This window comes from Herpailurus yagouaroundi, unplaced genomic scaffold, assembly GCF_014898765.1.
Source record: "Herpailurus yagouaroundi ecotype Mexico unplaced genomic scaffold, PumYag 188, whole genome shotgun sequence".
In the NCBI taxonomy this organism is placed as follows: Eukaryota; Metazoa; Chordata; class Mammalia; order Carnivora; family Felidae; genus Herpailurus; species Herpailurus yagouaroundi.
The window spans coordinates 21,978,320-22,005,379 of NW_024412419.1; the positions used below are offsets into that span (position 1 = coordinate 21,978,320).

The window sequence follows — 27,060 nt, forward strand, 5'->3', positions numbered from 1 at the left end:
GCGCCGGGGAAGGCTAGGGCTGAGGGGGCCAGGCCGCAGCTTCGAGGCCCGGCACTACCGCGGTCTCGGGTCTGGAGTGGGAGTCTCAGGTGCAGGAGAGGGAGGGGCAAGGGGCGCCTTTCTACTGCACTTTTTTTTGCATTCAGGAGATTGCCTAGCTGCAATCTAGAGAGGTTTGCATGAGCTTCGAGTCTGCCTGACAAGTGAGGAAATGAGGCCAAGAAGCGGGAAGGGTTGCCATCTGCTGGGCCACGCCACCTGCTAAGGGAAGGCCGGGAACCAAGGCCTCGGGGTCTGCGTTCCCAGGCCCGCTCGGTGGGCGTGGGGAGCAAGGGCCCTGCTCCGTTCCCTCGAGACTGCAGAAGGCTTTCTGAGGGGAGGAGCTCAGGACGCAGAGGAGGAGCCAAGTCCGCCCCAGGAGCGGGGACCCGATCCTCGATCCTCGGGGGATAAAACGCAGAGCCCGGGAGGAACCCCGTCAGCCAGGCGGGCAGAAAGCTCCGGGAGCGGCCTCATGGAAGACAAGCAGATCCTGTGCGTGGGGCTAGTGGTGCTGGACATCATCAATGTAGTGGACAAGTACCCGGAGGAGGACACGGACAGCAGGTAGGGGCGCCCGGGCCCCTCGGACACCCCAGGGGCCGCTGCAGCCCCACGTTTGAGCCCGGCAGCTCAGACCCCAGGTCCGCGGGGCCAGGGGCCCCACAGTGAGAGTCCAGCCTCGGGAGCTGGTGACCCGTCCCCTCCGCCCGGGAGGACCTAGGGAAGGAATTGAGGCCGTTAGTAATAAAGCCCAGGCTTTGGATAGCACTGTGTTCGCCAGTTGCCGTTCCAGGAATCATTATCCACGTTTTACCCAGAAGCAGGTAGATGAAGAGATTTAACCAAGGGCACAGAGCTAGTAAGGTGCGCGACCAGCTTCTCTCTTTTTAACAAAAAGGCGGCTGCACTTGCCTCTTACCAGCATTTACTTCTAATTTATCTACCACGTATATCTCATCTATTTCTTAAATCTTGAGGTAGCTTACAATAAGTATGCAGTTAGACCGCAGGAACATTTAAAACCGTGGTATTTGAGCTTCACTCTAGCTTCAAGGCCTTGCTGGCACTGGAGGTGTATTTGGAGATGCTGTGGGTGGTGGATAGAGCTGGTTCGCGTGCCATCACCAACGTGTTTCCCTGGCGCTAAATTCCAAAAGGAGTTTACGAGAAGTCCTTTTTACAAAACACAGCGTCTTTCTTGGTTGTCTGGTAAAAGTGGAAGAGTCGCTGGTTGGCTCTTACATTTACTCTTGATAAGAACCTCACCGTTAATCACTGCAATCCCAAGAGGGCATTTCTGTGGGCTAGAATCTTTGGGTCCACCCAGCCCCGTCACATGCATTACCACATAATTTCCTTACAGCAGCCAGTGGGCAGTATGGAAGGGTCAGTCGGATCCTCTCTTTATAGATGATGAAGCAGCTAAATATGTGGAGAAATTAAATAAGAATCGTAAGACCACATAGTTACTGAGTGGCAGAGCAGTAATTACAACGCCTAGGAATCTAGTGCTCCAGGCCTCGGTTGTCTCCTGTGCTCCCTCTGCCCATCTCACGGAGTTGACCCTTTGCTTTGGGCTGCTTTGTTTGCCAGAGGTTAGAGCCCTTGCCAGGGGCACGGGGACAGTGGGGGAGGGGCACAAGGGGATGCTGCTCTGTAGACCTAGCCCCCCTCCCTACCAGGTCAAGCTGGCCCCAGGATGCAGTGCACCGTGAGGAGTTAGGCCTCCTCTCAAGAGAACAGTGTGGATCCCAGGACCGGAGGGCCCGGGGAGGAACCGGAGTGCCTGCTTTTCACAAGAGCTGCAGGCCCATTCCCTTTGAGCTTACTTAGGGGGAGAGGTTAGGATAAGGAGATCCTCGGGGCTCCCACTAGGACGAGCTCATTCTGAAGGTGGGCGCAAAGGAAGGTGCCTCTCTAAAGAGACCCTTCCCATGTTCTCCATGCTCTCTGCTCCCAGGGTGTACCCCCCTCTCCCCCAGACCCATAGCTCTGCTCCTCTGCTGAGCAGAGCCCTTGCCCGTAGGGCCTCTGTCTGTCATGTGCCTAGCCCACCCAGCCCACCTTCTGGACTCTGTTGTGCTTCCCAGATGGGCAAGCCCAAGTGGGGACCCAGGCCTTCCCAAGTGGGCACCTCAGCCCCATCTGTCCCAGACTCTCTGTGCTCCACGGGCAGCTGGGACTCTCAGGAGCTGCCACCTGGAACTTGGCCAGACCCCTGAGGAACGGCCCTGCCTCCCAGAGTCCAGGCCAAGAAGAGCCTTCCAGAAAGCATCCTCTTGCTCAGCAGAGCATTTCTGCACAGGAAGTTGGGTATTCGTGTGACTTTGAAGGATCTCCACAAAGCCAAAGTGTGCAACCTTTCTGTGAAACCTCATCCAAGCTGGGGCCTAACTACTTTCTATTCAGAAATATAGAGCGCATTGCAGTGGTTTAGGGAGTAAGGAAACCTGGGTTCTGACAGCAGCTTTGTCATGAAGTATTGGTGTGATCTGAGCAAGTCAAATCCCACTGGGCTCCCCCTTTGTAATCTGCATGAAAATTTCTCTAAACCTCATAGCTTGAGTAATGTTTGACCTTTTACAAATTAGTATCTTTTCTTTTTTTTTTTTAATGTTTATTTTTGAGAGCAAGAGAGAGACAGAGCATGAGCTGGAGAGGGACAGAGAGGGAGGGAGACACAGAATCCGAAGGAGACGCCAGGCTCTGAGCTGTCGGCGTAGAGCCTGACGTGGGGCTCGAACCCACGGACCATGAGTGGGATGCTCAACCGACTGAGCCACCCAGGCACCCCAAATAGTTTCCTTTCTAATAAGATCACGGACACCTTTTCCCAAGGCTGAAGAGAACCACAGGGTTAAGTCTTGTGTGCCAAAATACCTTAGCCTAAAAATTCTGTTTCATTTCTTTCTTTTTTTTTAAGTTTATTTATTTTTGAGACAGAGAGAGACAGAGCATGAACAGGGGAGGGGCGGAGAGAGAGGGAGACACAGAATATGAAGCAGGCTCCAGGCTCTGAGCCATCAGCCCAGAGAGCCCGATGCAGGGCTCGAACTCACGGACCGCGAGATCGTGACCTGAGCTAAAGCCAGACGCTTAACCGACTGCGCCACCCAGGCACCCCTGTTTCATTTATTTCTTAATTAGTGGTTCTTCTTACTGTGAGGCCACAGTTACTCTTGTTTTTGGAACTGGAAGAATATAACTAACAGCCTGCACTGTTTACCTCCCAGTATTATTGGAGCACAATGAGAAATCGTTCCAGTGCTTTGAACATGCATAAGTAATCATTTTTGTTGTTGAGAACAATGCAGTCCTTCGGGTGTGTCTCCAGTTAGTTTCCTCGGAGTACACCTTGAGTTAGGTTTCCAGCAAAGATAGAGAAGAACTGAGGGAAAAACAGGTAATTATGTGATGGGATGTTGTGTTAACAAACCTTATTGTGGTAACCATTTTCCAATACGTGTGTATATCAAATCACCACATCGTATACCTTAAACTTATGGACTGTTATATGGCAATTATATTTCAATAAAACTGCAAAAAAAAAAGGGGGGGGGGAATGGAGAAAAACTGGTCTTCATCCAATAATCTTTTTTTTTTTTTCAACGTTTATTTATTTTTGGGACAGAGAGAGACAGAGCATGAACGGGGGAGGGGCAGAGAGAGAGGGAGACACAGAATCGGAAACGGGCTCCAGGCTCTGAGCCATCAGCCCAGAGCCCGACGCGGGGCTCGAACTCACGGACCGTGAGATCGTGACCTGGCTGAAGTCGGACGCTTAACCGACAGTGCCACCCAGGCGCCCCTCCAATAATCTTTTTAACTTTTGACATTGCGTTTTTAAATCTTTAAAAAAAATTTTTTTCCTAAGTTTATTTATTTTGAGAGAGAGGCAGTGCAAATGGGGGAGGGGCAGAGAGAAAGGGAGAGAGAGAATCCCAAGCAGGCTCAGCACTGCCAGCGCAGAGCCCGACATGGGACTTGAACCCACGAAACCACGAGATTGTGACCTGAGCTGAAGCCAAGGGCCGGATGTTTAACAGACTGAGCCACCCAGGCACCCCTTAACCTTGACATGGTAAAAGTTAGCTTTCCCTCCACATAACTCCTACATTGGTTACAGCGTACAGGTTTGCTCCCTGTCTTACTTATTTTGACCTGAGTTGTTGCTGAAGCAGGCTCCCCAAGGACAGGAGTAGGTAGCAGATTTGACACCTTTGGGAAGAGGCTCTTGAGTTATCCAGCAATCAAGGTGGAGGCTGAAGGTCCCTCTGCCTGGGGGAGAGGTGGGTCATTGTAACCGAGGAGGAGGTCACCTGAGTTAGTGGAGCCCTCCTCTGAGATACCTGAAGGAGTGAAAATGGAAAAATCCAGATGCTTTCTGAGGGAGGCCTCCCAGCTTTTACACACCCTGGAGCCCTGCCCCAGGACTGCCTTTGGTCTTGCTTATCCTGGCATCAGCCTGCTGGAGCTGCAGGGACCCTCCCTGTGTTTTGCAGGTGCTTGTCCCAGAGATGGCAGCGTGGAGGCAACGCATCTAATTCCTGCACCGTCCTCTCCCTGCTTGGAGCCCCCTGTGCCTTCATGGGCTCGCTGGCCCCGGGCCATGTTGCCGAGTGAGTGGAGGAAGGAGCGGGCAGACTGCCCTGTAGAAGGAAGTCTTAACCCTGGGTGGGGGTGGGGGGCTGGGGGCAGGCTGTGAGAAACGGTTTGTGGCCACCAGAAATGGGTGGGAGGGGCACGAGTGGGGCACCAGCATCCCAGACCCTCCCAAGCGCGGCTGTTTGCTGCTCGGGGGCTAACGCTCTCCTGTGAAAGCTTTTATTTCCACAGCCTGTTTCCCTGGCCACTGCCCAGAGCCTGCTCAGCTTCCCACCTTCTCCTTCCTTGCTTCCAACAGACTCTGCAATGGATGTGACTTTGCCCTTCTCAAGTCCCTAATCCTGGCTATGCTTGTGGCAGGAGGCAGCTAGGGACCTGCTGTCCCAACCCTCCCTCGGGGATGTCCAGCACCCATGGTCCTAGGGTTCAGGCCCACGGTTTCTTCCCCAGCTGAGGGGGCAGGGCCACTGCTGTGTCCCCGTGGTTCACTAAAGCAACAAGAGCAGCCTGCCGAGGACACCCTGAAGCCACGTGCTAAAGCTGGGCCCAGGCCCAGGCCTCCCAGCTCCCCGGCTGTGAGGCTGCAGCCCGTAGGTGGCCCGTACGCTTTCTCCATGTTGGCTGCTGTGGGGACCCAAGAGCCCTTTGACCCCTGGCCCCGCCGACTCAGCAAACGCTTATCAGGAGGTGAGACCCACACTTTGCCCACTGTGGGCACTAGGGCAGGCTGCCAGGTTGCTGGCCTGTGAAGCACAGCCCTTTGAACCCTGGTTTCATGGGGCTGCTGCCAGAGCCCAGCCCCCTGAGCTGTGGCCAGATTCTCTTCCTCGGTGATCCGGCACAAAACAAATCAGTGGGCAAGGGCCCGCCCTGTGAGGTGGGACAGAGGGACCTGGTGCCAATAGCTGGCCACTTGTCAACCTTCTTCAGTGGCTGTCTTCCTTCCTGTTCCTCTGGCTTAGGGTGGTAGACTCACCTTTCTGGAACAATAATGCCGTTAGGTAAGCCATTCCAAATTCTCCCCCTTTGTTCAGCAAGCATTTAATGAGCACCTACCACGTGCTAGGCACGGAGGGTGCAAAAAATCATTTGGAAAACCACCCTGTAGTTTGCATGCTTTGGAGGGATCCTACTATTTAAAGGATCTTTGAGGTGTACGATGAGGAATGATGCCCCAGCTTGATGCCTATATACAAATCTGTATTGTCCAGCCAGCGTGAGAAAGGCCAAGATGGTGGCTGGACCAGCGGTCATAGGACACTTTCCAGAGACGCTGCGGCCAGGAAGCGTGGGGGTGGCGCAGTCCCCCCCAGGGTCCACCTCCCACTCACTCTGATTAGAGGGGATTCTGGGGAAGAGTCCTGGACCAGGCCCCACGTCGAGGAGCATCAGGCACTGGGAGCCAGCTCACTGCCTGTGGGGTTCACCTTGCCACGAGAGGTGAGGGTGGTGGGTGGCCTCACCAAGGCAGCACCACTTCCTGGCCGGGCATCACGGAGGCAGCCACAGACTGAGTGGAATCCCAGTAGCACTCAAGGGACTCCCGAGAGAAGAGTACCGTGAGGATGAGTGTGTAGAGGGCAGCTGGGGAGCGAAGTACCACCTTGGTAATTATCAGTTCTGCCAAGGCTTTGCATGAGACAGACCACAGTGCCCTCACCTGCTTCGTTCAAACAGGGCACGTGCTCCAGGCCCCCAGATCTACCGCATCTGGGTTCACTGAGCACATCCTTTCTGGCTTGAGTCAGACTGAAGGACAGGATCCGGGTTGGAGTTTACCTCAGCCAGGACCTAAAAGAACATCCCTTAGTGTTTCTCTCACTGAGTTCCAGGCTCTGTGCCCCTGCCTCTCCTGCCCCCTGGCATAGCCTCTGACAGCATGGTGATTCCCGGCTCCCTCCTAGCCCCCTCTGCTTGCAGCCGGAGTCCCTGCCGCCTCCTTCCAGTCCCCAAACCCTTTGCAGCCGGAGTCCCTGCCGCCTCCCTCCACTCCCCAAACCCTTTGCAGCCGGAGTCCCTGCCGCCTCCCTCCAGTCCCCAAACCCTGTCGAACTACACCTCCCCTGGGTTACTCCATCTCGGCAGTTTTGTCCTGGATGACCTCCGCCGCTATTCTGTGGACCTACGCTACACAGTCTTTCAGACCACGGGCTCTGTCCCCATCTCCACAGTCATCATCAACGAGGCCAGTGGTAGCCGCACCATCCTCCATGCCTACAGGTTTGTACACCTGTCTGCACCTTGCCAGCCGCCGCCGCTGCCGCCGCCATCACCGAACTCCCAGAACGGGACCCTTCTTCTCAGAGAGGCACCCCTGCTCCGGCATCCCTCCTCAACCCTGAGGGAGGCCCAGGCCACTCGTAGGCTCTAATTTGTGTCTCCTTGCCCTTCCCTTGGCTCGGGCTCCACCTCAAGCTTCCTGGTGGCCGACTTCAGGCAGCGGGGCGTGGATGTGTCTCAGGTGGCCTGGCAGGGCAGAGGGGAAACCCCATGCTCTTGCTGCATCGTCAACAACTGCAATGGCTCCCGCACCATTGTGCTCTACGACACGTAAGGCCCCCCCGGCCTCGCCCTGGCACGGCCCACCAATCAGTTCCCTCCCTCGCCACCACGGGCATCCCAACTGCCTGCTCTCTGCCGCCTCTCTCTATACCAGAAATTGTCCTCATGCCAAACTGCTCAGTGATTTCTGAATTGTTTTCAATTAGGAGAGAAGTGAGGTGGGAAGAGATGTGCTTTGTTCTGCCTGGTGACTTGGCCTCAGTCACTATCAAGGATGGGCGGGCAGGCCTGCACAAAACATAATTCGTGATGTAATTCCTCCGTAATTGGCCAATCAGCAGCCTGGGTATGGGTGTGGGGAAATTGTTCTGAGGAGCGGGGGACAGGAGGTGTGATTCAAACCATCTGAAGGGGACTCACTGGAATTTCCAGGGTCAGCCCCAGGGTTGCCAGCCTGCAGCATGGCACCAAGGAGCTGGGTTTGGGTGTTCAGAAGAGATGAGCCCACCGCGAAGCTCCCTGCATAATGAAGCCAGGCCAAATGCCACACACAATTCACAGCTGTTGCTGAAGAGAGGGAAGGGGAACATTGGGTCAGCAGATCAGGGCCATCTGATGCCATGTTAACTGGGGGGAGGGAATCCCTTTAAAGTCCCAAGCTGCTAGGGAGAGGCCCTGTGGGCCCAGACCCTTCTTGTCTCCCCTAGATTGCCTCCTGAAGAATCTCAGACATTTAGCTTACTAAGAATCTAGCATGTGCCAGGTACTATGTCAGGGCTGAGGTGGTCCACACCCAGCAGCCCTGGGGTTCAGGCTGTCCCTACTGCCCGGCATGACTACTGGACCTGGGGAAGAGGGGGCAATTATCCTAGGACAAGCTTTATGGCCAGTGGTCTCTGGGCTCAGTGTGTCGCAATGAATAAGTGAGTGGGCATATATGCAAGCAATGACCTTCACCTTGGTCAATCCTAGTGTTCTGCCCATCAGGTAACAATCTGTAGCAACTTTGATCAAGGACACCACATGGGTATCCACAGGAAGGGAAGGAGAGGAGTTCCAAGGAGAAACGTTTGTTGCCCTCTGGCCTCAGTGTAGGGAGATCCACACACGTTACCTTCAACTGCAACAAGCTGGTGGGTTTGGACCCATCTACCAAATGGAGAAGCAGCCCCAGAAAGGCCCAGGTACTCAGCTAGTTAACTGGATAGATTCGGCTGCAGAGCGGGAGGAATATAGGTTAGGTGTAGCTCACTGGTCAAGGCGGACCCTTCCCAGGGCTCCACACCTAAGTCAGCCAAACAAAAACTCATCCTCAAGCACCAACCTTGACCTCGGAGTTGTAACACAGAGCCGCCGAACTTAGAACGGTGGTGCTGTCACGGCTGGGACGCCAGAAGTGAACCGGACCAGACCCAGAGCAGCCATAGCTTTTGTAGATCACCACGGCATTGCATGCTGGGAGCTGTGTGTGCTGCTGGCAAGGCGGGGAATTCTGGGAATTGTAGTCCCTGGTGCTCTTAGAGTATTCTGGGAGATGTGGTCTCCAAGGCACTCAACTGGCCTCTTGTCACATGCTGCAGTTGAGTTTACCCTTAGAAAATATCACAGCCTCCAACACCCAAAGGGCATTCTAGCAAACTGCTTCTAATCCCCTGTCTGGATGGAACTGAGTGGGGCAAGGAGTGGTCAGGAGTTTAGCCTGGAATAGCGCCTATCCTGGAGCTGAGCCTCAGAAGCCTGTGCTGTAGAAGCCTGTGCTGTAGATGTAGTTTCTGGCCATGCTGCAGGCAGCACCAGGCAAAGGGGCTCCAGCAACCAGTTAGAGATCCCAGCCTTGGCTGACCTCACCATCATGCCTTTTCTGTCGTTTCTGTCCTACGACTTAGGAACCTGCCAGATGTGTCTGCTGCGGACTTTGACAAGGTTGATCTGACCCGGTTCAAGTGGATCCACATCGAGGCAAGTCCTGCCCTACCTGTGTTTTGAGGGGCTCAACGTGCCAGGTCCTCCACATATTTTGCCTTCTTAGTTTTTTCGAACCATGATGTACCTTAGAGATAAATGAATCCAAGTACCCTCATCCCCTCTCCATTCTTCTTTGTGTTTTCAGGTAGGAAACTAAGGCCCAGAAAGATTGGGTGACTTACTCAAGGTCACACAGCAGGGTGTAGGCACCAGAAGCAGGATGTCGGCTCCAGGCAAAGGCCCATGCTTTCTGTGTTACAGACTTCCCACCTCCTCTAGACTCTGAGAAGTCCCAAGTTCTAATCCTAGCCTTGTGATTTAATTTACTGTAGGTCCTTAAGAAAGTCTCTCTTTTATTCTTTTGTCTCCTCCTCTGTGAAATGGCGGGGGGGGGGGGGGGGGGGGGGGTCAATAAGGTCTCCAAGGTCCATGACTGCTCTAGAATTTTGAAACTTAGAATGGAGTTCCCGCCCCCTGCCTCCCCTCACCCAGAATTCCAGCAGGGAGGGAAGAATGAGCCAGATCAGCTGGGCACTGCCCAGCTGGTCCTGAGCTGCCCCGCCCCGCCCCGCCCCACCCCAGGGCCGGAATGCATCGGAACAGGTGCAGATGCTGCAGCGGATAGAACAGCACAATGCCAGGCAGCCTCCAGGTCAAAAGATCCGAGTGTCCGTGGAAGTGGAGAAGCCCCGAGAGGAGCTGTTCCAGCTGTTTGGCTATGGAGACGTGGTGAGTGGCCCACACAGCTTCCCCTTGCCACATCCCGCTAATTTGGTTCTTAAAGGGAGCCAAGCATTCCCTTGTTCTGCCTTCCACACCTGGAATGGCTTGGTGTCATTGGCAGGTGGGGGGCAAAGAGGCCCCCAGCTTTGGGCTCCCATGCAGGCCTCAGCAGTGGCCACGGAGCAAAATTTCTCCGTCCCAGTGGGTGCATAGGTACGAGAGTAGCCAAGGGGGGGGGGGGGGGGGTGGCTACTAGAGCCAGCCTCGGAGGACCCTGCGTGGGAGCATCTCCTCCCTGGGCCTCCTCAGTCTCTCCTTCTGTCAAATGGAAGAATGGGACTGTTCTCCCAGGTGTCCTCCAACTCTGGGGTGGGTGGCAGGCTGTGGGGGCCACTGAGGGGTGAGGGAGGATGGGAGGGGACCTGCATAGGGTAAGTTTGGGCAGTTCTGGAATGGAAATGAAATCTGAGTGACAATCCTGGCATCATAGCCTGAGCTGGTTGGACCTCCACTGTGGCGGCACAAAGGTACGGGTGCCTGAGCCACACCCTGGGTTTTTATTTGATTGGTGGGGGTGGAGCTCAGCTGAAGTATTTTTTAACAAAACTCTCTCTGGAAGTTCTAATGTGTAGCTGGTGTTGAGGAAGCTCTACAACCCCTGCCCCTTTGTTTTATAGGTGAAGAAACGACCCAGAGGGCGTAGTTGCATTAGGAAAACAAAACAAAAACGCCCGCGAGAGCCAGAGGTGTAACGTGGCAGTGGTAGCTCTCACCGCCAGATGGCGCTCAAGGCTCGCTGTGGGTTTTCAATCGCAGGGACGTTCGTTGCTCTAGAACAAATAAACCGGGGATTTTTGCGTCACAATTTACAGGGCTGTATTCTAGCATATGTAGAGCAAGTATGAAAACGCATCCCAGTGGGACAGCGAGATACTACGTTGGGGATTTAGGTGGCCACGTTGGAGGAGTGACATTGCACTATGGGGGCAACGCCAGGCTGCTGGTGGTGAGTGACTGAGCCAGGACTAGGGTGGAGGTAACCGTCAGCCTCTCTTCCACTGCCCACAGGTGTTTGTCAGCAAAGATGTGGCCAGGCACTTGGGGTTCCGGTCAGCAGTGGAGGCCCTGAGGGGCTTGTATGGTCGTGTGAGGAAAGGGTGAGCAGGGGAAAGCCAGGAAGAGGCCTTAGGTACGGAGCGTGAGTGAGCCTGGACACTGGGGGCCGCCCTGGGGAGGGGGGTGAGGCTGGGGGCCCGGGTGGGCTGACAGCCCAGCTGAGTGGAGGGTCTTGCAGGGCTATGCTAGTCTGTGCCTGGGCTGAGGAGGGCGCTGATGCCCTGGGCCCTGACGGACAGCTGCTTCACTCGGATGCTTTCCCTCCACCCCGGGTGGTGGATACTCTGGGGGCTGGAGACACCTTCAACGCCTCAGTCATATTCAGCCTGTCCCAGGGTGAGTGTGCGCCCCCCCCCCCCCCCCCGCACGAGGCCCAGGGCTGAGGCCTGCCTCTGCCCGGAGGACCGAGCTCATCTAGCTATTTGTCCCTCCAGGGAAGAGTATGCAGGAGGCTTTGAGATTTGGCTGCCAGGTGGCCGGCAAGAAGTGTGGCCTGCAGGGCTTTGATGGCATTGTGTGAATGCCCGATGGTGGCGGTTGCTGGCTTACACTACCCCCCTCCTTGGAGGCTGGCATCACCGGCCGCCGTTGCCTTCTCCCCTCCATCCAGCCTGGCACATGGGCTGCCCTGCTCCCTGGGCGGATGCAGACCGCGGGAGGGTTCCGCCTGTGTCCTGTGTCTCTCTCACACTGCTGAGCCACACAGGAAATAAATCTGCCCCAAAGCCAGCTTCCTTCTGCCAGTCTGTTTGTCCTTGATGCCTGAACTGCTCTGGCTGGGGACTCCGGAGGCTTTGATACTACAGCCCTTCACCCTCTTCTTCTCTAGTCCCCAAATTAACCTCCATGCCGAGGCCCAGAGGAGGGGCTGCCTACACCAGAGCAGCAGGGAAGTACCCCAGACTTGCCTCCAGCTGTGCTCTTGGTGGTGGCCCAGCCGGTCTGGTGAGGAGGAGCCACAGGGAGTGGGTAGAGACCGTGAGGCTTCCTGGCTGGGGGCAGGGGGACACTTCTGTCCTTGTGCCCCAGGGAACCTTCCGAACAATACGCCCATTTGAAAATCTCCTCTGGGCCCCTGGGCTGTCACAAGACTCCGGTCTTAAGGTCTTAAGGCTCCAGGACTGTCCACAAGGTTGAGCCAAGCTGATGGGCCAATGGGCAGGGAGCCTACTCTGGTTTGGTGGTGCCTTCACAATCTAAAAATATCCCCCCCGACTGTCCCAGAACCAACAAGCCCCACCCTTAGAGCCGCCCTGTAGTTAAGGCTGTGCTTCAGCCACAAATGTGCCCCAGGATACAGTTGCTGTCCCGGAGGGAGACGGGGCCTGAGGGCATATTGGAATTCGCCTATTTTATAAGCTTCATAGGGGAGTTGGGGCAGGGTGTGTGAGGCCACAGAATGTGATACAGAGCCTGGGCTTTGCAGTCTGACACACGTGAATCCAAATCGGCCACTTAACTAGCAGTGTCACCTTGGGTGTATTACTGAATGCCGTCTTCCTCAGTTTCCTCATCTGTCAAATGGGGCTAATTCTGCCTGGTCATAGAATGTCCATAGAATCTGGACATATAAAATGTCCAGCATGATGGCTGGTACGGACCAGTTTCTCAATAAATGGCAGTTCTTGTTAATATTTGGGGGTGGGCACATACAGGGTGGTGGGGAAGACCTGCTCGGAGCTGCAGGAGGCTTCTGGGTGTCTGAACACCCGGTGGGGGGGGGGGAGGGGAGCACTCGGGCTCCAGGGAGAGGCTGTGCTCTCTTCCCCGGCTTGTCTGCAGCCGGCCGGGCCCTACTGCTGCAGCCTGCTTGCCGGGCACCGTCCACGAACACTGGGAAAGCCGAAGCCCCTCCGAGAGGCCCTCCCGGTCCCCAACCCCCTGTGTCCCTGAGATCAGGCAGGCTAGACCTGTAGGTAGACGGCCGGAGTGGATGAGTTCATTCAGTTTTTTATTGGCTGTCTGGGCCCTAAAGCTGCCCCTCAACTTAGGGTCTCCCTGAGCTGCACAGAAAGACCTGTCCCTACTGGGGCCAGGAAGTGGACAAAGAGGCGGTCCTCGTCGCAGCACGTGTGCGCGCGCGCACACACACACACACACACACACACACGACTCTCCGGGGCTTATGTTCTGGTACTGAGACTTCTAGGGAGGCAAACTTGTGACCTCAAGATTTATATCTCATCATTCTCCAGTTGAACAGCATGAACTTCAAAGTCATTTGGGGTGTCCTTAGACTCCAGTGTTTCCCCTGGAAGCTCCTCTGCTTCCTTTCCAGTATCCCTGGCCTCTGCCTGTCCTATAGCCTCCGCTCCAGGGGCTGGGGCTTCTCTTTCAGCCTCTGCCTGTCCCCCAGCCTCCTGTACAGGCTCCAAGGACTCCCTTCTGGCCTCTACCTGTCCCCCATCTTCTCCTCTAGGATCCAGGGCTTCCTGCGTTTCTGGTCTTGATGGGCTTTTAGCCACCAGGGACTGCCTCCCACCATCTTGTCGCTCCAGAGGCTCTTTGGGCTCTGTGTGGCTTGGGGCCTCTCCTGGGAAGTTGATGAGCTCTGCAGGGGTCATGAGCCCATCCCCATTCAGGTCCTGGGTCTCGAGCACCTTGTCCACTACCAGGATCACCTGTGGAAGCACACAGTTGCTCTGAAGTCTACAGTGAACAGAGGTGTTCCCAGAAGCCCTGACCCTCCCAACACCTTCCTACATCCCTGCCATGCAGTGCTTTGAGCATTTCTTTTATAGTGGATTCACCAAAAGAGTCATGATGAAAAAACCCGAAGTCCCAAGAAGCGGCGTCTCCTTCGTGGGGGAGAAGGGGCCCCCCAGCCGGCAGGGCTTACCGGGTTGGCAATAGGAAAATCAGCAGCTCCAGGGGCCAGAGCTGCGGTCAACATGGACAGCAGTTCCAGGCCATCCAGCTGTCCACTCTGGTCATAGTCGTGGAGGGCAAAGAGGTAGAGGAGAACTAAGGGGGAGAAAGAAGCTACATCAGAAGGGGCACTAGGGACAGATGGAGGAGGCAGGGGGCACCCGACGGCCTGGGGTCAGTCCTGACTCTGCTGCCTTAAGCCCCCCACCCGCCGGCCCCACGGCCCAGGCCCTCACCCTGCTCCCGGCTCATGTGTTCCGGCTCCTCTTCCATCTTCTCCAGTCCCTGTAGGTAGTTCTGCAGAAGCCTGGTGCAAACACGGGAAGTAAGCCCCAGAGAGGCCGGTCTGCAGACCCAGGCCTGCCCCCCAGACCAGCGCACTCACCGGAGCTGCTCCTGGCCTGGCTGGAAGGGGTTGGGCAAGGGCTGCTGCTGCAGGTCAGGATCCAGCCTGGAGGAGGGAGAGAAGGGCCGGCCTTGCAAAGAGCCTCTCACAGGATGCAGCCACCGGCCTTCCACCCTCAAGTTCTTTGTAGGGTTCTCTCCCCAGACCCGAAGGGCATTGTTCTCTCAAATTCCCAAAAACCTGGTGGGGAGGGGGCCCTCCTGGTCTCAGAAGCAGAACCTTACTCCCTCAGACTATTCTTTTTGCAGATTCCTAACTTCGATGCTAAGTGAAAACCCAAATAAAGCATCTGGTTAGACAGAGGCCAGATGAGGCCACACCTAGTAGATACAAGTTGGAGATCCAGGAAAACAGTGAGCGGGTGGCCAGACCACATGGATTGTGGTCACCCTTCTACTTTGGTGCCAGGCCCCAAGGGGCAGGTCTCTGGCTCAGCCCCGAGGCACTGCCCAGTTTTACACAGACCCGATTTGCTCCACAAATCCACAGACTGGATTCTTTTTTCCAAGCTGAGGGCATTTATGTTGGTTTTGGAGTTTGAACCTACTCAGGGTCTCTTTCTCAGTCCTTAAAGCTCCCGGTTTGCTCCCGGTTCTGGACAGGGCTACCTGTTTGCCCAAATCAGTCCAGACCTGTGAAGCCAGACTGTTGGCAGGAGCCACTGCAGTGGCCTTTGTCACCGCTGCCAGTCTCGCTGCTGCTCCTGGATCTGTCCCTCCACCCCACCCAGCACATCCACTGTGTAGCATTCATACCAAAAACCTTGACAAAGGATGCTCACGCAAAATAGAAATGGTCTGCTAATGATCTTGATGTCGTCGGCATTCCCACTATAAGGTCTTGCTAAGAGGACCGCAGCCCCTTGCTTGGCCCACAGCTTCCACCTCATGCTTCACACCCCGTGGGAACGGAGCTCCTGGATCCCAGACACAGTGACCCCAGCAAACGCGTACTGAATGCCCACCCTGCGAGGGGTGCTCTAACTGGCTTAGAGGCTGCAGTACCTGGGCAGGGAGCGGGGCTCAGATACAGAGATCAGGGAGCACAAAGCCCCGTCTCCTGCCTCCCAGAGGGGCCCACCACACCCTCAGATTCCCCAGAGACTGTCCCCGTCCCAGCCCACGGCCCTGCCCTCTGAATCCCCTTACCTCACGGTTCCGTCCTTGGGAGCGGCCTGACCCAAGGGCAGCAGCAGCACTAACACTCTCACTGTCAAAGGTAACATCCTGGAACTGAACTAGGAACAGAGGTAGGGAGTCAAGGGGAAGGGGTGGAGGGTCGGTGGGCTAGACAGGAGCACCTTCTCTCCCTGCCCCCACCTGCAACCCAGGTGACAGGACTCCTGCTCAGGGCAGAGGCACAGACATCAGGGATCCCCTGTGGAATTCATTCAAAATGAATCTTACTCCAGACCCCAGGTGGAAGGCGCCTAAAGCAGACCTGCTGTGGTGGAAGCAGCAGTTAGGGCAGGAGCCCCTCCCCACACCCAGCTCCCTCTCCCCCCACCAGCCTCCCTGAGGTGCTCGGAGAAGTGCAATTTCAGTACATCTAATCCAGTCCAGTCACTCATTTTGCAGATGGAAACTAGCTCAGAGAGGTTAAGAAAAAGGCCAAATCAGAAATGCATAGGGATACAAAAAGACGAAGACTCGCACAGAGTAAGACTGTTAGTTTGTATTAAAACTCACCCAAGAACAAATCAATAAAGGCTCAGTCTCCTTGCAACAGATCTAAACTCACATAGGGACGGAAACAAATCAGGGTCAAACCAACAGTGGCCCCAGGAACTATTTACTAAATGCTGTTAGGAAATCCCAATATAAAGAAAACAAACAAACAAACAAACTTTCCTTTGGACCTACTTTCTATAAGCTCCCTGGCAACACAATCGCTTGGTTATATGAAAACAGTCAAACAGAGGAAGGATCGATCAAAAGCACAGAACACGAAGCTTTCTGATTACTCCCAGGTGCGTGTACATATCATATGAATTTCTGAGGAGGCACACACCCACCACAGCTGAGGCCTGAGACCCTAGTCCCACTTCTAGGAAGACCAATCGCCAGGTGCTTGACAAATCACCTGGGCGGAGGACCAGGAACCCTCTGACACCCTCTGCACCCTCTGAAATGCCATTCTGGCTAGCACTGGATTTTCCTGGAGAAAGGTTTGTAGCTTTCATGAGATTCTCAAAGCGCTCCATGATTCTAACAAGGTTCAGAAGCACTGCAAGGTTGGACATCGACTTCCTAAGAGATGTGGGGTAGAGCAGGTGAGCATCCGGCCAACGGGAAGACACTTACGGGAGCCTGGCTGCAGTTGCGCAAGCAGAACTGCCTTGAGGAAGAAGCAGCAAAACATGGACGTCTACAAGAAGGTAAAGCAACTGAGAGGCACGGAAGCCGACTTTAGTTTTCTCTGCATACGTGGCCCCTACAGATATCATGAGTCGACATAGTTTTTGGCGTCCATAATCCCCAGTGGCCAAACACGAACACTGGCTGGCAACACAGATGCTTGAGCTTCAGTTGTTGTCCCCAAAAGAGAAGACACGTCTTGGGTCCATCCAAGGGAGGTAGTTGGGACTGAGATCTCCATATCAACTGAGGGCCCTCAGGGGTCTGGATACACCTCAGTGAAAGGGTTGTCTAGAAGAATATCCAGATCTCTATGTCGGAGACTATGATTGTAAATGTTCAAAGAAAGTAACTCCAAAGTTGGATAAAAGTAGTATTTTTTCAAATGCATTGAGTTGGCAAGAAAGTAAGAAATTCTGAGTGCAAAAGCACAGTGAAAACGGTCATCCTGGGGGAAAGTGAGCTTGAAATCAGCTTTGCCTTAAAAGTGTCTGCCAAACCAAATCCAGGTGAATTTGCACTATCAATCTGAGTGCTTTGTGCAACAGAGGAGCCCAGAGATAAGGTCTGGACCCACCCATCGTGAGGAGACTGATAGGAAATCCCCTACGGAAAGCTGGGATTCAAACAGCCTGACTCAATCTAAGGGTGAACGAAAAGTAAATGTGTCACAAAGAAGGGCAGCACAAATCTTGCCAGTCTTGACCTTGGTGCTGGGTAGAAGGGATAAAGTCTTCCCTCAGAATTCGTAACAAGCCTGCTCTAATGTGGGTTCAGGACCTGAATTAATTCTGTCTCTGTGGTTCAAAAACCTAAAGCAGATCATTTATATTTTAAGTGGTACCTGGTTGATGGTACCTCCAGTTGACTAGCAGAGGAAATTATACATCTTGTCCACGAAACACAACTCCAATCCCAGCTCAAAGAAATTCCGAGTATCGGTGAGCATGACCTTACAGCCAGAAAGTCATAAACATACAAGGAAATAAGACACTGTGAATGAGAGCCAGCTAACCAATAACGGGTGAACCCAGACTTGCAAAAATTAAAGACATTGGAATTATCATACAGAGAATATAAGGTATATTTAATATGTTTCAAGAAACCAAAGAGAAGTTTGAAACTATGCAGAAGGAATATGAACATAAAAATGACCAAGAAGATTTGAAGAAGAAACAAACATAACTTACACAAATACAAAGAAAAGGTTGATTTTAAAATGCAATGGGTGGGGTGCCTGGGTGGCTCAGTCGGTTAAGCGTCTGACTTCAGCTGGGGTCATGATCTCACGGTTCATGAGTTCGAGCCCCATGTCAGGCTCTGAGCCTGGAGCCTGCTTCGGATTCTGAGTCTCTCTCTGTGTCTCTCTCTTTCTCTGCCCCTCCCCCACAGGCACTCTCTTTCAAAATAAATAAATAACTTTTTTTAAAAAAAAAGCAGTCAGAAAGAAAAGGTAAATACCCCAGAAGGAAGAATAATTAGACTGACAGCTGATTTCTCAACAGCAAGAGTGATGCCAGATTACAGTAGTATCTTAATACATTGAGAAAGGCAGGGGGAAGGGGGTGGGGGTGGGGAGCGGCGGTGGGGAGACTGCCATTCTAGAACTCCAGTCTCAGCAAAATTATCTTTCAAGAATGAGGTGAAATAAAAACAATTTCAATAAACAACAAATTAGAGACTATGCCACCAACATTCCTCCAGTGAAGGAAATTCTAAGGGATCTGTTTCAGGAAAAAGGAAAGTGATCCCCAAAGGATTTGAAATGCAGGGGAAAATGGTGAGCAGAAAAGAAATCAGAAAGTATTTGGGAAAATATAAACAAACATAGATTGACAACTATGTTAATACAGGGGGCAGAAAAGGTGGCCTGAGCTACAATATTAGACAACATTAAGATGTAAGGTGCAGACGGTTGTTTGGGGAGAAAGTAGACATACTGAGCAACTTTGTTAAATACGCATGTAAAAGTTTTAAGGATAACCACTAAAAAAATAGAAATGGAATGCATGACCTCAAACCACCAGAGGAAAAAATGAATGGAATTAAAAAAAAATCAATTCAAAGAAAGGCATTACAAGAGAAAAAAACTAAAAAAAAAGTTAAAAAGGAAAGGCAAGTAGAAGGGCACCTGGGTGGCTCAGTCAGTTAAGCATCCAACTCTTGATTTCAGCTCAGGTCACGATCTCACGGTCTTGAGACTGAGCCCAGTGCCAGGATCTGTGCCGGGTATGGAGCCTGCTTAGGATTCTCTCTCTCTCTGCCCCTCCCCTGCTTGCACACGCATCGGCACTCTCTCTCTCAAAAAAAAAAAAAAAAAAAAAAAAAGCAATAATAGACAAAAGAAAGCTACTATAGCTTTATTGACTAGACTTTAACACATGATTATAAATAAAAGAATGTCATTACAAAATTCATAAAACTTGAATCCCATAGGAGGATAACATAATTCTGAACTTGTATGTGTCTAATAACGTAACCTCAGAACATCCAAAATAAAAACTGGCATAACACTACACACCTATTAGAATTGCCAAAATCCAGACAAAATCCAGAACACTGACAACACCAAATGCTGGCAAGGATGTGAAGCAGCAGGAACTCTCATTCGTGGCTGGGGGAATGCAAAACGGCACAGCCACTTTGGGAGACACTTGGGCAGTTTCGTATAAAGCTAACCATATTCTTACCACACAATCTAGCAATTGCACTCCTTCACATTTAGTGAAAGGAGCTGACAAATTATGTCCGCACAAAAACCTGCACACAGATGTTTATAGCAGTTTTATTCATAATTGCCACAACTTGAAAGCAAAGAAGATACCCTTCAGTAGAAGGATGGAGAAATAAACTGTGGTCTATCCAGACAATGGAATATTATTTAATGCCAAAAAGAAATGAGTTCTCAAGCCATGAAGAGACCTGGAGGAACTTAAATGAATATTACTAAGAGAAAGAAGCCAATCTGAAAAGGCTGTGAGCTAAATGATTCTGACTATCTGACATTCTGGAAAAGGCTAAACTATGGAGACAGAACATCAGTGGTTGCTAGGGGCTGGGGTGGAAGGGATGTGTAGGAGGAGCACAGAAGATTTTTAGGGCAGTGAAACTACTCTGTACGATCCCATCATGACAGACACATGTCATTATACATTTATCCAAACCCACAGAATGTACACCATTAGGAGTGAACCCTAACGTAAACTATGGACTTTGAGTGATGATGTGTCAATGCAGGCTCAACCGTCGTAAAAATTGGACTCTCTGGTCTGGAATGTTGATAATGAGGGAATTGTGCATGAGGGGCCGAAGGGGGGAGGTATATAGGAAATCTCTATACTTCCCTCTCAATTTTGCTGTGGACCTAAAACTGTGCTAAAAAAATAAAGCCTTTAAAAAAAAAAACAGGCAGAACTACAAGGAGAAAAGTCGAATCTGCCATCATGGTAGAGAATTTAACATATCTCATTTAGTATTTGAAAGATTAAGCAGACTAGGGGCGCCTGGGTGGCGCAGTCGGTTAAGTGTCTGACTTCAGCCAGGTCACGATCTCGCGGTCCGGGAGTTCGAGCCCCGCATCAGGCTCTGGGCTGATGGCTCAGAGCCTGGAGCCTGTTTCCGATTCTGTGTCTCCCTCTCTCTCTGCCCCTCCCCCGTTCATGCTCTGTCTCTCTCTGTCCCAAAAATAAATAAACGTTGAAAGATTAAGCAGACTAAACATTAGTAAGAATGTAGAAGGTTAAATAAAACATTTAATATGCCTGGGCTAAATGGGGGCTCCTGGGGGGCTCAGTCAGTTGGGCGGCTGACTTCAGCTCAGGTCATGATCTCACAGCTTGTGAATTCGAGCCCTGCATCGGGCTCTGTGCTGACAGCTTGGAGCCTGGAGCCTGCTTCGGATTCTGTGTCTCCCTCTCTCTCTCTGCCCCTCCCCTGCTCACACTCTGTCTCTCTCTCTCAAAAAATAAATAAACATTAAAAAAGTATATGCCTGGTGCGCCTGGGTGGCTCAGTCGACTTCGGCTCCGGTCATGATCTCCCGGTCTGTGAGTTCAAGCCCCGGGTCAGGTTCTGTGCTGACAGCTCAGAGCCTAGAGCCTGTTTCAGATTCTGTGCCTCCCTCTCTCTCTGACCCTCCCCCGTTCATGCTCTGTCTCTCTCTGTCTTAAAAATAAACGTTAGAGAAAAAAAAAATCTGTCGCACACTGTATTATATGACTAACATACAATTACATTAGAAAGCAATAACAAAAATTATGTAAAAAATCTCACGTAAATGCAAATTTAGAAGTCATACTTGTATGTGGATCAAAGAAGAAAATCATAATGGAAACTGTTGAATAGTTAGAATTGGATAATACTGGGAGGATATGCATGAAAACAAGATAGGTAATCAAAGTGGTATCAGAGGGAAAATGGATTGACTTCAAAGTGTATATTAGAAGAAAGGACTAAAAGTTAATGAGTTAAACCTTCCAACTCAACAAGCTAGTAAAACAGAATAAACTAAGAAATAAAGTAATAAAAGATGGCAGAAATTAGGAACATAATAGAGAAGAGCAGCAAAGCCAAATACTGGTGTTTCTTTTCTATTTTTTAATATTTTTTTTAATGTTTATTTATTTATTTATTTTTATTTTTATTTTTATTTTTTTTTGAGAGAGGGTGACAGAGCCTGAGCAGGGGAGGGGCAGAGAAAGAGAGGGAGACACAGAATCCGAAGCAGGCTCCAGGCTCTGAGTGGTCAGTGCTGAGCCCCACGCGGGGCTCGAACTCATGAACAGTGAGATCATGACCTGAGCCCAGGTTGGAAGCTCAAATGACTGAGCCACCCAGGCGCCCCATCACTGGTGTTTCTTTAAAAGGACTAATACAGAGGTTAGAGTGGGAGAGAGCCAAAGCATAGGAGACTGTTAAAAACTGAGAACAAACTGAGGGTTGATGGGGGGTGGGAGGGAGGGGAGGGTGGGTGATGGGTATTGAGGAGGGCACCTTTTGGGTTGAGCACTGGGTGTTGTATGGAAACCAATTTGACAATAAATTTCATATACTAAAAAAAATAAAAATTAAAAAAATTAAAAATAAATTAAAAAAATAAATAAAAGGACTAATACAGGGGCACCTGGGTGGCTCAGTTAGTTGAACTTCTGACTCTTAGTTTTGGTTCAGGTCATGATCCTAGGGTTGTGGGATCGAGCCCTGATTTGGGCTGAACGCTGAGCATGGAGCCCGCTTAAGATTCTCTCCCTCTCTCCCTCTGCTCCCCCTCTCTAAAATAAAAAATAAAAAATAAATAAATAAATTTAAAAAGGGACTAATTCAGGAGCGCCTGGGTGGCGCAGTCGGTTAAGCGTCCGACTTCAGCCAGGTCACGATCTCGCGGTCCGGGAGTTCGAGCCCCGCGTCAGGCTCTGGGCTGATGGCTCAGAGCCTGGAGCCTGTTTCCGATTCTGTGTCTCCCTCTCTCTCTGCCCCTCCCCCGTTCATGCTCTATCTCTCTCTGTCCCAAAAAAATAAATAAACGTTGAAAAAAAAAATTAAAAAAAAAAAAGGAACTAATTCAATAGACAAACCTCTGACAATTCGCATTAAGAACAAAGAGAAAAGGTACAAATAAAATGAAAATGGGGACATAACTATAGAAACAGCAGAGATTTGAAAACTTCTTAGAGGATAGAGCTAATTTCCTAGAAAAACTTAGTAGTAAAACTGATGGAAAAGGAAATAGCAAATCTTAATAGTCCTATAGCCATTACATAATTTGAATCAGTGAGGATTAACCTCTATCACTTGAGGGACTACAAACCTGAAACGTTTCTAGAGAGGTAATCTGCAAATATGTATTAATTGCCATGAAACTCTGACCCAATAACACCATCCTGAGGATTACATAGGGAAGAACTCAAATGGAAAAAGAAACTACAAAGATATCTATAACTGTGCTATAAATATTAGTCAAAGAAACAAACAACCTGACATTGTCTAACATTTAGGCAATGGCTAAGCAAATCTCATTATAAGACGGAGCAATAAAAAATGATAAATACTGGGGCGCCTGGGTGGCTCAGTCGGTTAAGCATCCAACTTCGGCTCAGGTCATGATCTCACAAGGTTAGTTTGAACCTCGCATAGGGCTCTCTACAGAGCCTGCTTCAGATCCTCTGTTCCCCTCTCTCTGTCCCTCCCCAGCTTTCGCGTGCACGCACTCTCTCTCTCAAAAGTAAACATAAAAAATGTAAATACTACAAACTCATAAGTCTTAAAGGAAAAAATAGACAGATTTGAATATATCAAGGGTTTAAACTTCTGTATCACGAAGGACATGGTTAGGTCAAGTGCAGTGGGACAAGTGAGGACTGGAGGCAAGTAGGGTTTCAACACCGCTGCCTACTGCAATAGGGGGTTCAAGACAGAAATCTCAACAGAAAGTCCACGGAGACTGAGTGGAAATGCAAGAACTGCAGGGATGTGTGCCTTAGCCAGGAGGGTTAGAGGGAAGGTCCTGCCCGCAGGGCACCGGAGCACCCAGGAAACAATGGCTGAAGGAGGATATAGGTGAAGGGGTCTGGTATCCAGAGTGCTGCTGGGTTTCGGGGGTGGTGATGGCAAGGTTCAGCTGAGGGTTCTCTAAGGCGGAAGAAGAGGCATATAATGGCTGAGAGGGCCAGCTGGCCAAAAGAGGCCAGACGGAGAATGCCAGAAAGTATAGATCCTGGGACCAGATGCCCCAGAGGACAGCATGGGTAGCACCAGATGTCAAAGACTTTTCATGACAAAGGCCAGGAGCGTGAGCATCTGTAGGGAAGGCAAGTATAAATACTAAGTTTGTAGAATGAAGATAAAGGTATTTAGTTCTTCAATATTTATTGAGCACCTACTATATGAGCACTCACTCTTATAAGTGAGATGAGAGTATGAAGTAGAAGTACTTATTCCTTTTTTTTTTTCTTAAGCTTGCAAATATATAAGCAGGAAAAGATACAGATGTTAAGCAATGATTAAGAGAAAGAGAAACACAGAATTATAAGGCATAGGTGGCACAGCCCAAAGTGTAAGGGAAGGGGCCCTAACCTCAGGCTGCCTGAATCCAAATCCTGGCTCTGGAACGCAGTAGCTGTGTGACTTCTGTGTTTCGGGTTCTCGTGTGGCACGTGAGGTGGACCTCTCGTGGGGTGTGGTAAGGGTTAAATGACACAAGATTTGGGGCACCTGGGTGGCTCAGTTGGTTAAGCGGCCGACTTTGGCTCAGGTCATGATTTCGCGGTCCGTGAGCTCGAGCCCCGCGTCGGGCTCTGTGCTGACAGCTCAGAGCCTGGAGCCTGTTTTAGATTCTGTGTCTCCCTCTCTCTGACCCTCCCCTGTTCATGCTCTGTCTCTCTCTGTCTCAAAAATAAATAAACGTTAAAAAAATTAAAAAAAAATAAATAAATGACACAAGATTTTACATATCTTGTAAAATCCCATGCCTGGCTGTACAATAATGCCTTCTTCCCCTCCAGAAGTTTTCTTGGACTGCTCTGCAGTGGCTTCACACATCCCCACCCCTCCCTGGATACCCTCAGATGGTGTGGGTATACCCCACACTACCGCACCCCCCCCACCCCCATCTGTTTTCTGCCAGGACCTACGCCTACAGGAGGCACTGAAGTAATTTAAATCCCTCAGAGCTGTCCAAACCTATTATCCAGGCTTAATGTGTTATCATCCACTACGAGTTGCCTTTTAAAACAGGACTCTCTGGGGGTAGCAACTCAGGCATAAAGGAGAAGCACCCTCCGGTCCCACTAATGTACACACTCGTTAGGCCAAATGTGCTGGTTTGAAAAAACATGTCTGCAAATTCTTTGACACTTCTTCCCACAAAGGATTGAGTCTAATTTGCCTTTCCTTGTATATGATCTGGACTCAGCCACTCACTCCTAATGAAGAGCTGAAATGATGCTACGTGACTTTCAAGTGTGGGTCTTCAAAGATGACATAGCTTGTACCCGGTTCTGGTTCTCTCTCCCTCGCTCTCTCCCTACACGCAGATATGCGCGTCTGAAGCCCTGAGCTGCTGTGGAAGAAGTCTGGCGTCCCTGAAGCTACCACGCCGAAAAGACTGGAGAAACCACAGACAGCGAGATGTCTGAGGAGCCTCGGCTGTTCTGGCCTTCAGCCGCTCACATCTCCCCAGCCCAAGGACCATCCAGGAGAAAGAGCAAACCTTCAGGTGATTCCGACCCCCAGCTTTCCAGGTGCCCCAGCCCACACTGAATGGAGCAGAAATGTGCTTGTCTCCATACCCCTGCCCAGACGGCACGCTCGCGAGCAAAGTCAAAGTTATTGTTTTCAGCCACTAAGTTTCGAGGCGGTTTGTTAAAGTTGTCTGAGTAATCCGAACTGCGAGTGACCTGCGCAGTCACACAGGGGCCCAGCTCTCGGAGGGGCCCTGTGCTTAGTGTAATACTCTGCTGTCACTGTTTTGAAATTCTTTTTCTTTAATATATTTTTTAATGTTTACTTATTTATTTGTTTATTTATTTAGAGAGTGCAAGCAGGGGGAGGGGCAGAGAGAGAGGGAGAGAGAAACTGTCAGTGCAGAGCCCAGTGTAGGACTCAAACCCATGAACTGCAAGATCACGACCTGAGCCAAAATCAAGAGTCAGCCGTTTAACGGACTGAGCCACCCAGGCACCCTTCCATCTTGAAATTCTTAATTTTGTTTTTGTCCTGGGCCCTGAAAAGCATGTACCCTGTCCACACGAATTACCAGTACTCTCCTCCTCTCGGTCATATGCACCCATCACAAGTATGTAACTATGCAGCATGTGTAGTGGACAGAGAACAGAGCTTTGGAACCAACCAGGCCTAGGTTCAAATCCCAGCTCCACCACAGGCTGTCCTCACTGAACTTCAGTTACCTTACCTCCACAAGGGAGATATAACAGTATGCAACTCACAGGGTTACAGTGAATGTTAAGTGCACAACGAAGTACTTCTTGCACAAATTAATGCAGTAGCCTCTCTCTTGCCCTTGCCTCTGGTATCTTCTCCATTTAAAGGACCCTCCATACCCACATCACATTAATCTTCCTTAGCTGGAACTCCAAAATCTTCAGTGGCACCCTATTTCTATTAGAGTACAAAGTCCTCACCTTGGCATTTTCAAGGCCTTCTACAATTAGATAGATATCAGGTCACCATTTTACACTCATCTTCCGGTGCTCTATGACACTAATGCTCTGCTGCAGAGGAGAGGCTCCCAAAATACCTCTCACTTTCACTTTACAGTGCTTTTGCCCAAGCTGTTCTACCTTCTACCTGGAATAACCTGGGCTCTCCTGACAACCTTAGCATTCTGACGATAGTTCACGTCACAAACTTGAATAACTGTATGTGGACTGTTAATGTCAATCCAAGTAATATTCTCAGGAGTTATGCTTCAAACTGGCATTTTTAGTACAGATGACCCACCTATACTGCTTAAAGGAAGTCAGCTACAGCACTTCAAGTGATGTGTAATGAGGTTGGCATAATGTGACTTGTCCACACGTAAGACATTTCTCAGCATTTACAGAAGCTTTTGTAAGCAGCAGAAGAAATAAAGCCATTATTGAACCACTGCCTGTCAATTAAAATGTTCCTAATCATTTCCTATAACTATGATGCTCATAAACGTAATTTACTCTCATGACGACAGGAAAGCCACTGCAACTCATAGTCAACAGTTGTGATGTAATAGTTACTCACATCCTTCACACACACTCCCATTCATACACTCCCAGTCACAGCGACTCTCAGGCCTCAGATTTCTTCAAGCCTTTGCCTCCGAGCACGGGAGGAGAGCCCAGCCTTGGGGTCAGACCTCTGATCAAACCCGGCCCCTCCGTCCTGTCGCTGGGGCCTAGGTGGGTGTCTGAGTCTCTCTGCGCCTGGAACGACAATATCAGCCTTGTACGGGCCTGGGGGAGATGCAGTGGGATAAAGTCCGTTACATGACTGGCAGCGAGCGCATGCTCTTTGAGTATTTCCAGAGAATCTAGGAAGTGGCAGGGGCCTTTTATCTTGGGTAGCTTCCCATCCAATGCAAAGCTTTCTTCCACAGCATCCCTGTCAATGGCCATTCAGCCCCCGCTTGACTTTCCAGGGCAGGAGTCTAGCACCTCCTAGGGCATCCATCCCATTTCTGGCTGAATCTAACTGTCCCAAAGTTCTTTTGAACCAAATCCTCACCCTTAACTTATCCCTCTGGTGCCCCCTGTGCCTCCCAGGACACTCCCCTCCCCCAAAAGAAGAGAGAGTGGCTTTAAGGGCCAAAAAGGTCCCCCACACCTGACAGCTGGTCTCCACCCTAACACTTCCAGCTGGCCCCAGCTGGGGTCCCTCCCCAGTCCCCCTTTTCTTCATCTGTCAAATGAGGATGAAACTCCTGCCTGCCCCCAACCTCCCTCCCACGATGTCAGAGAGACAAAGGAGACATGGGGGGAAAGGCGG

At 51.0% G+C, this 27,060-nt stretch overlaps 2 protein-coding genes and 2 long non-coding RNA genes across 13 annotated transcripts in view; 2 read left to right on the forward strand and 2 right to left on the reverse strand.

Moving 5' to 3' along the window:
• Positions 1 to 26,035, forward strand: KHK (ketohexokinase). Of its 9 annotated transcripts, XM_040496289.1 has the most exons (9): positions 8 to 606; positions 4,545 to 4,661; positions 6,733 to 6,867; positions 7,063 to 7,197; positions 9,036 to 9,108; positions 9,697 to 9,843; positions 10,906 to 10,994; positions 11,132 to 11,289; positions 11,388 to 11,682. In XM_040496289.1, the coding sequence occupies exons 1-9, from the start codon at positions 515 to 517 to the stop codon at positions 11,471 to 11,473; spliced, it is 1,032 nt and encodes a 343-aa protein (XP_040352223.1). In that variant the 5' UTR covers positions 8 to 514; the 3' UTR covers positions 11,474 to 11,682. The 9 variants fall into 9 exon arrangements, 8 of the variants coding, with proteins under 8 accessions (XP_040352226.1, XP_040352229.1, XP_040352227.1 ...); XR_005797215.1 differs by lacking the exons at positions 10,906 to 10,994; positions 11,132 to 11,289; positions 11,388 to 11,682 and adding exons at positions 24,615 to 24,796; positions 25,858 to 26,035 and having other exon boundaries at positions 1 to 606; XM_040496293.1 differs by lacking the exon at positions 11,388 to 11,682 and having other exon boundaries at positions 5 to 606; positions 10,906 to 11,026; positions 11,132 to 11,248.
• On the reverse strand, positions 4,017 to 8,594 carry LOC121044247 (uncharacterized). The gene is made up of 3 exons (XR_005797216.1): positions 8,264 to 8,594; positions 6,888 to 7,113; positions 4,017 to 4,391 (listed from the first exon to the last, which is right to left on the reverse strand). It is a non-coding gene; the product is annotated as an uncharacterized LOC121044247 (long non-coding RNA).
• Positions 12,884 to 27,060, reverse strand: part of CGREF1 (cell growth regulator with EF-hand domain 1) — a 19,028-nt gene continuing 4,851 nt past the window's right edge. Inside the window, exons 2-6 of one of the 2 annotated variants that reach the window (XM_040496298.1) lie at positions 15,376 to 15,464; positions 14,207 to 14,272; positions 14,058 to 14,128; positions 13,793 to 13,917; positions 12,884 to 13,574 (exon numbers count right to left, since the gene is read on the reverse strand). In XM_040496298.1, coding sequence (XP_040352232.1) covers positions 13,128 to 13,574; positions 13,793 to 13,917; positions 14,058 to 14,128; positions 14,207 to 14,272; positions 15,376 to 15,452 — 786 coding nt within the window. In that variant the 5' untranslated portion in view covers positions 15,453 to 15,464 and the 3' untranslated portion in view covers positions 12,884 to 13,127. Of the gene's footprint in view, positions 13,575 to 13,792; positions 13,918 to 14,057; positions 14,129 to 14,206; positions 14,273 to 15,375; positions 15,653 to 27,060 lie in introns of those variants that run through there. The other variant, XM_040496297.1, reaches the window with a different exon arrangement.
• Positions 13,461 to 18,202, forward strand: LOC121044249 (uncharacterized). Its single transcript, XR_005797218.1, has 3 exons — positions 13,461 to 13,589; positions 14,514 to 14,519; positions 18,190 to 18,202. It is a non-coding gene; the product is annotated as an uncharacterized LOC121044249 (long non-coding RNA).

Bases quoted from the DNA above. Each gene is read 5' to 3' on its own strand.
- KHK (XM_040496289.1), top strand. From the start codon at position 515: ATGGAAGACAAGCAGATCCTGTGCGTGGGGCTAGTGGTGCTGGACATC. The intron at 10,995-11,131 runs GTGAGCAGGGGA...AGGGTCTTGCAG, and splicing joins TATGGTCGTGTGAGGAAAGG to GGCTATGCTAGTCTGTGCCT. The intron at 11,290-11,387 runs GTGAGTGTGCGC...TTGTCCCTCCAG, and splicing joins CATATTCAGCCTGTCCCAGG to GGAAGAGTATGCAGGAGGCT.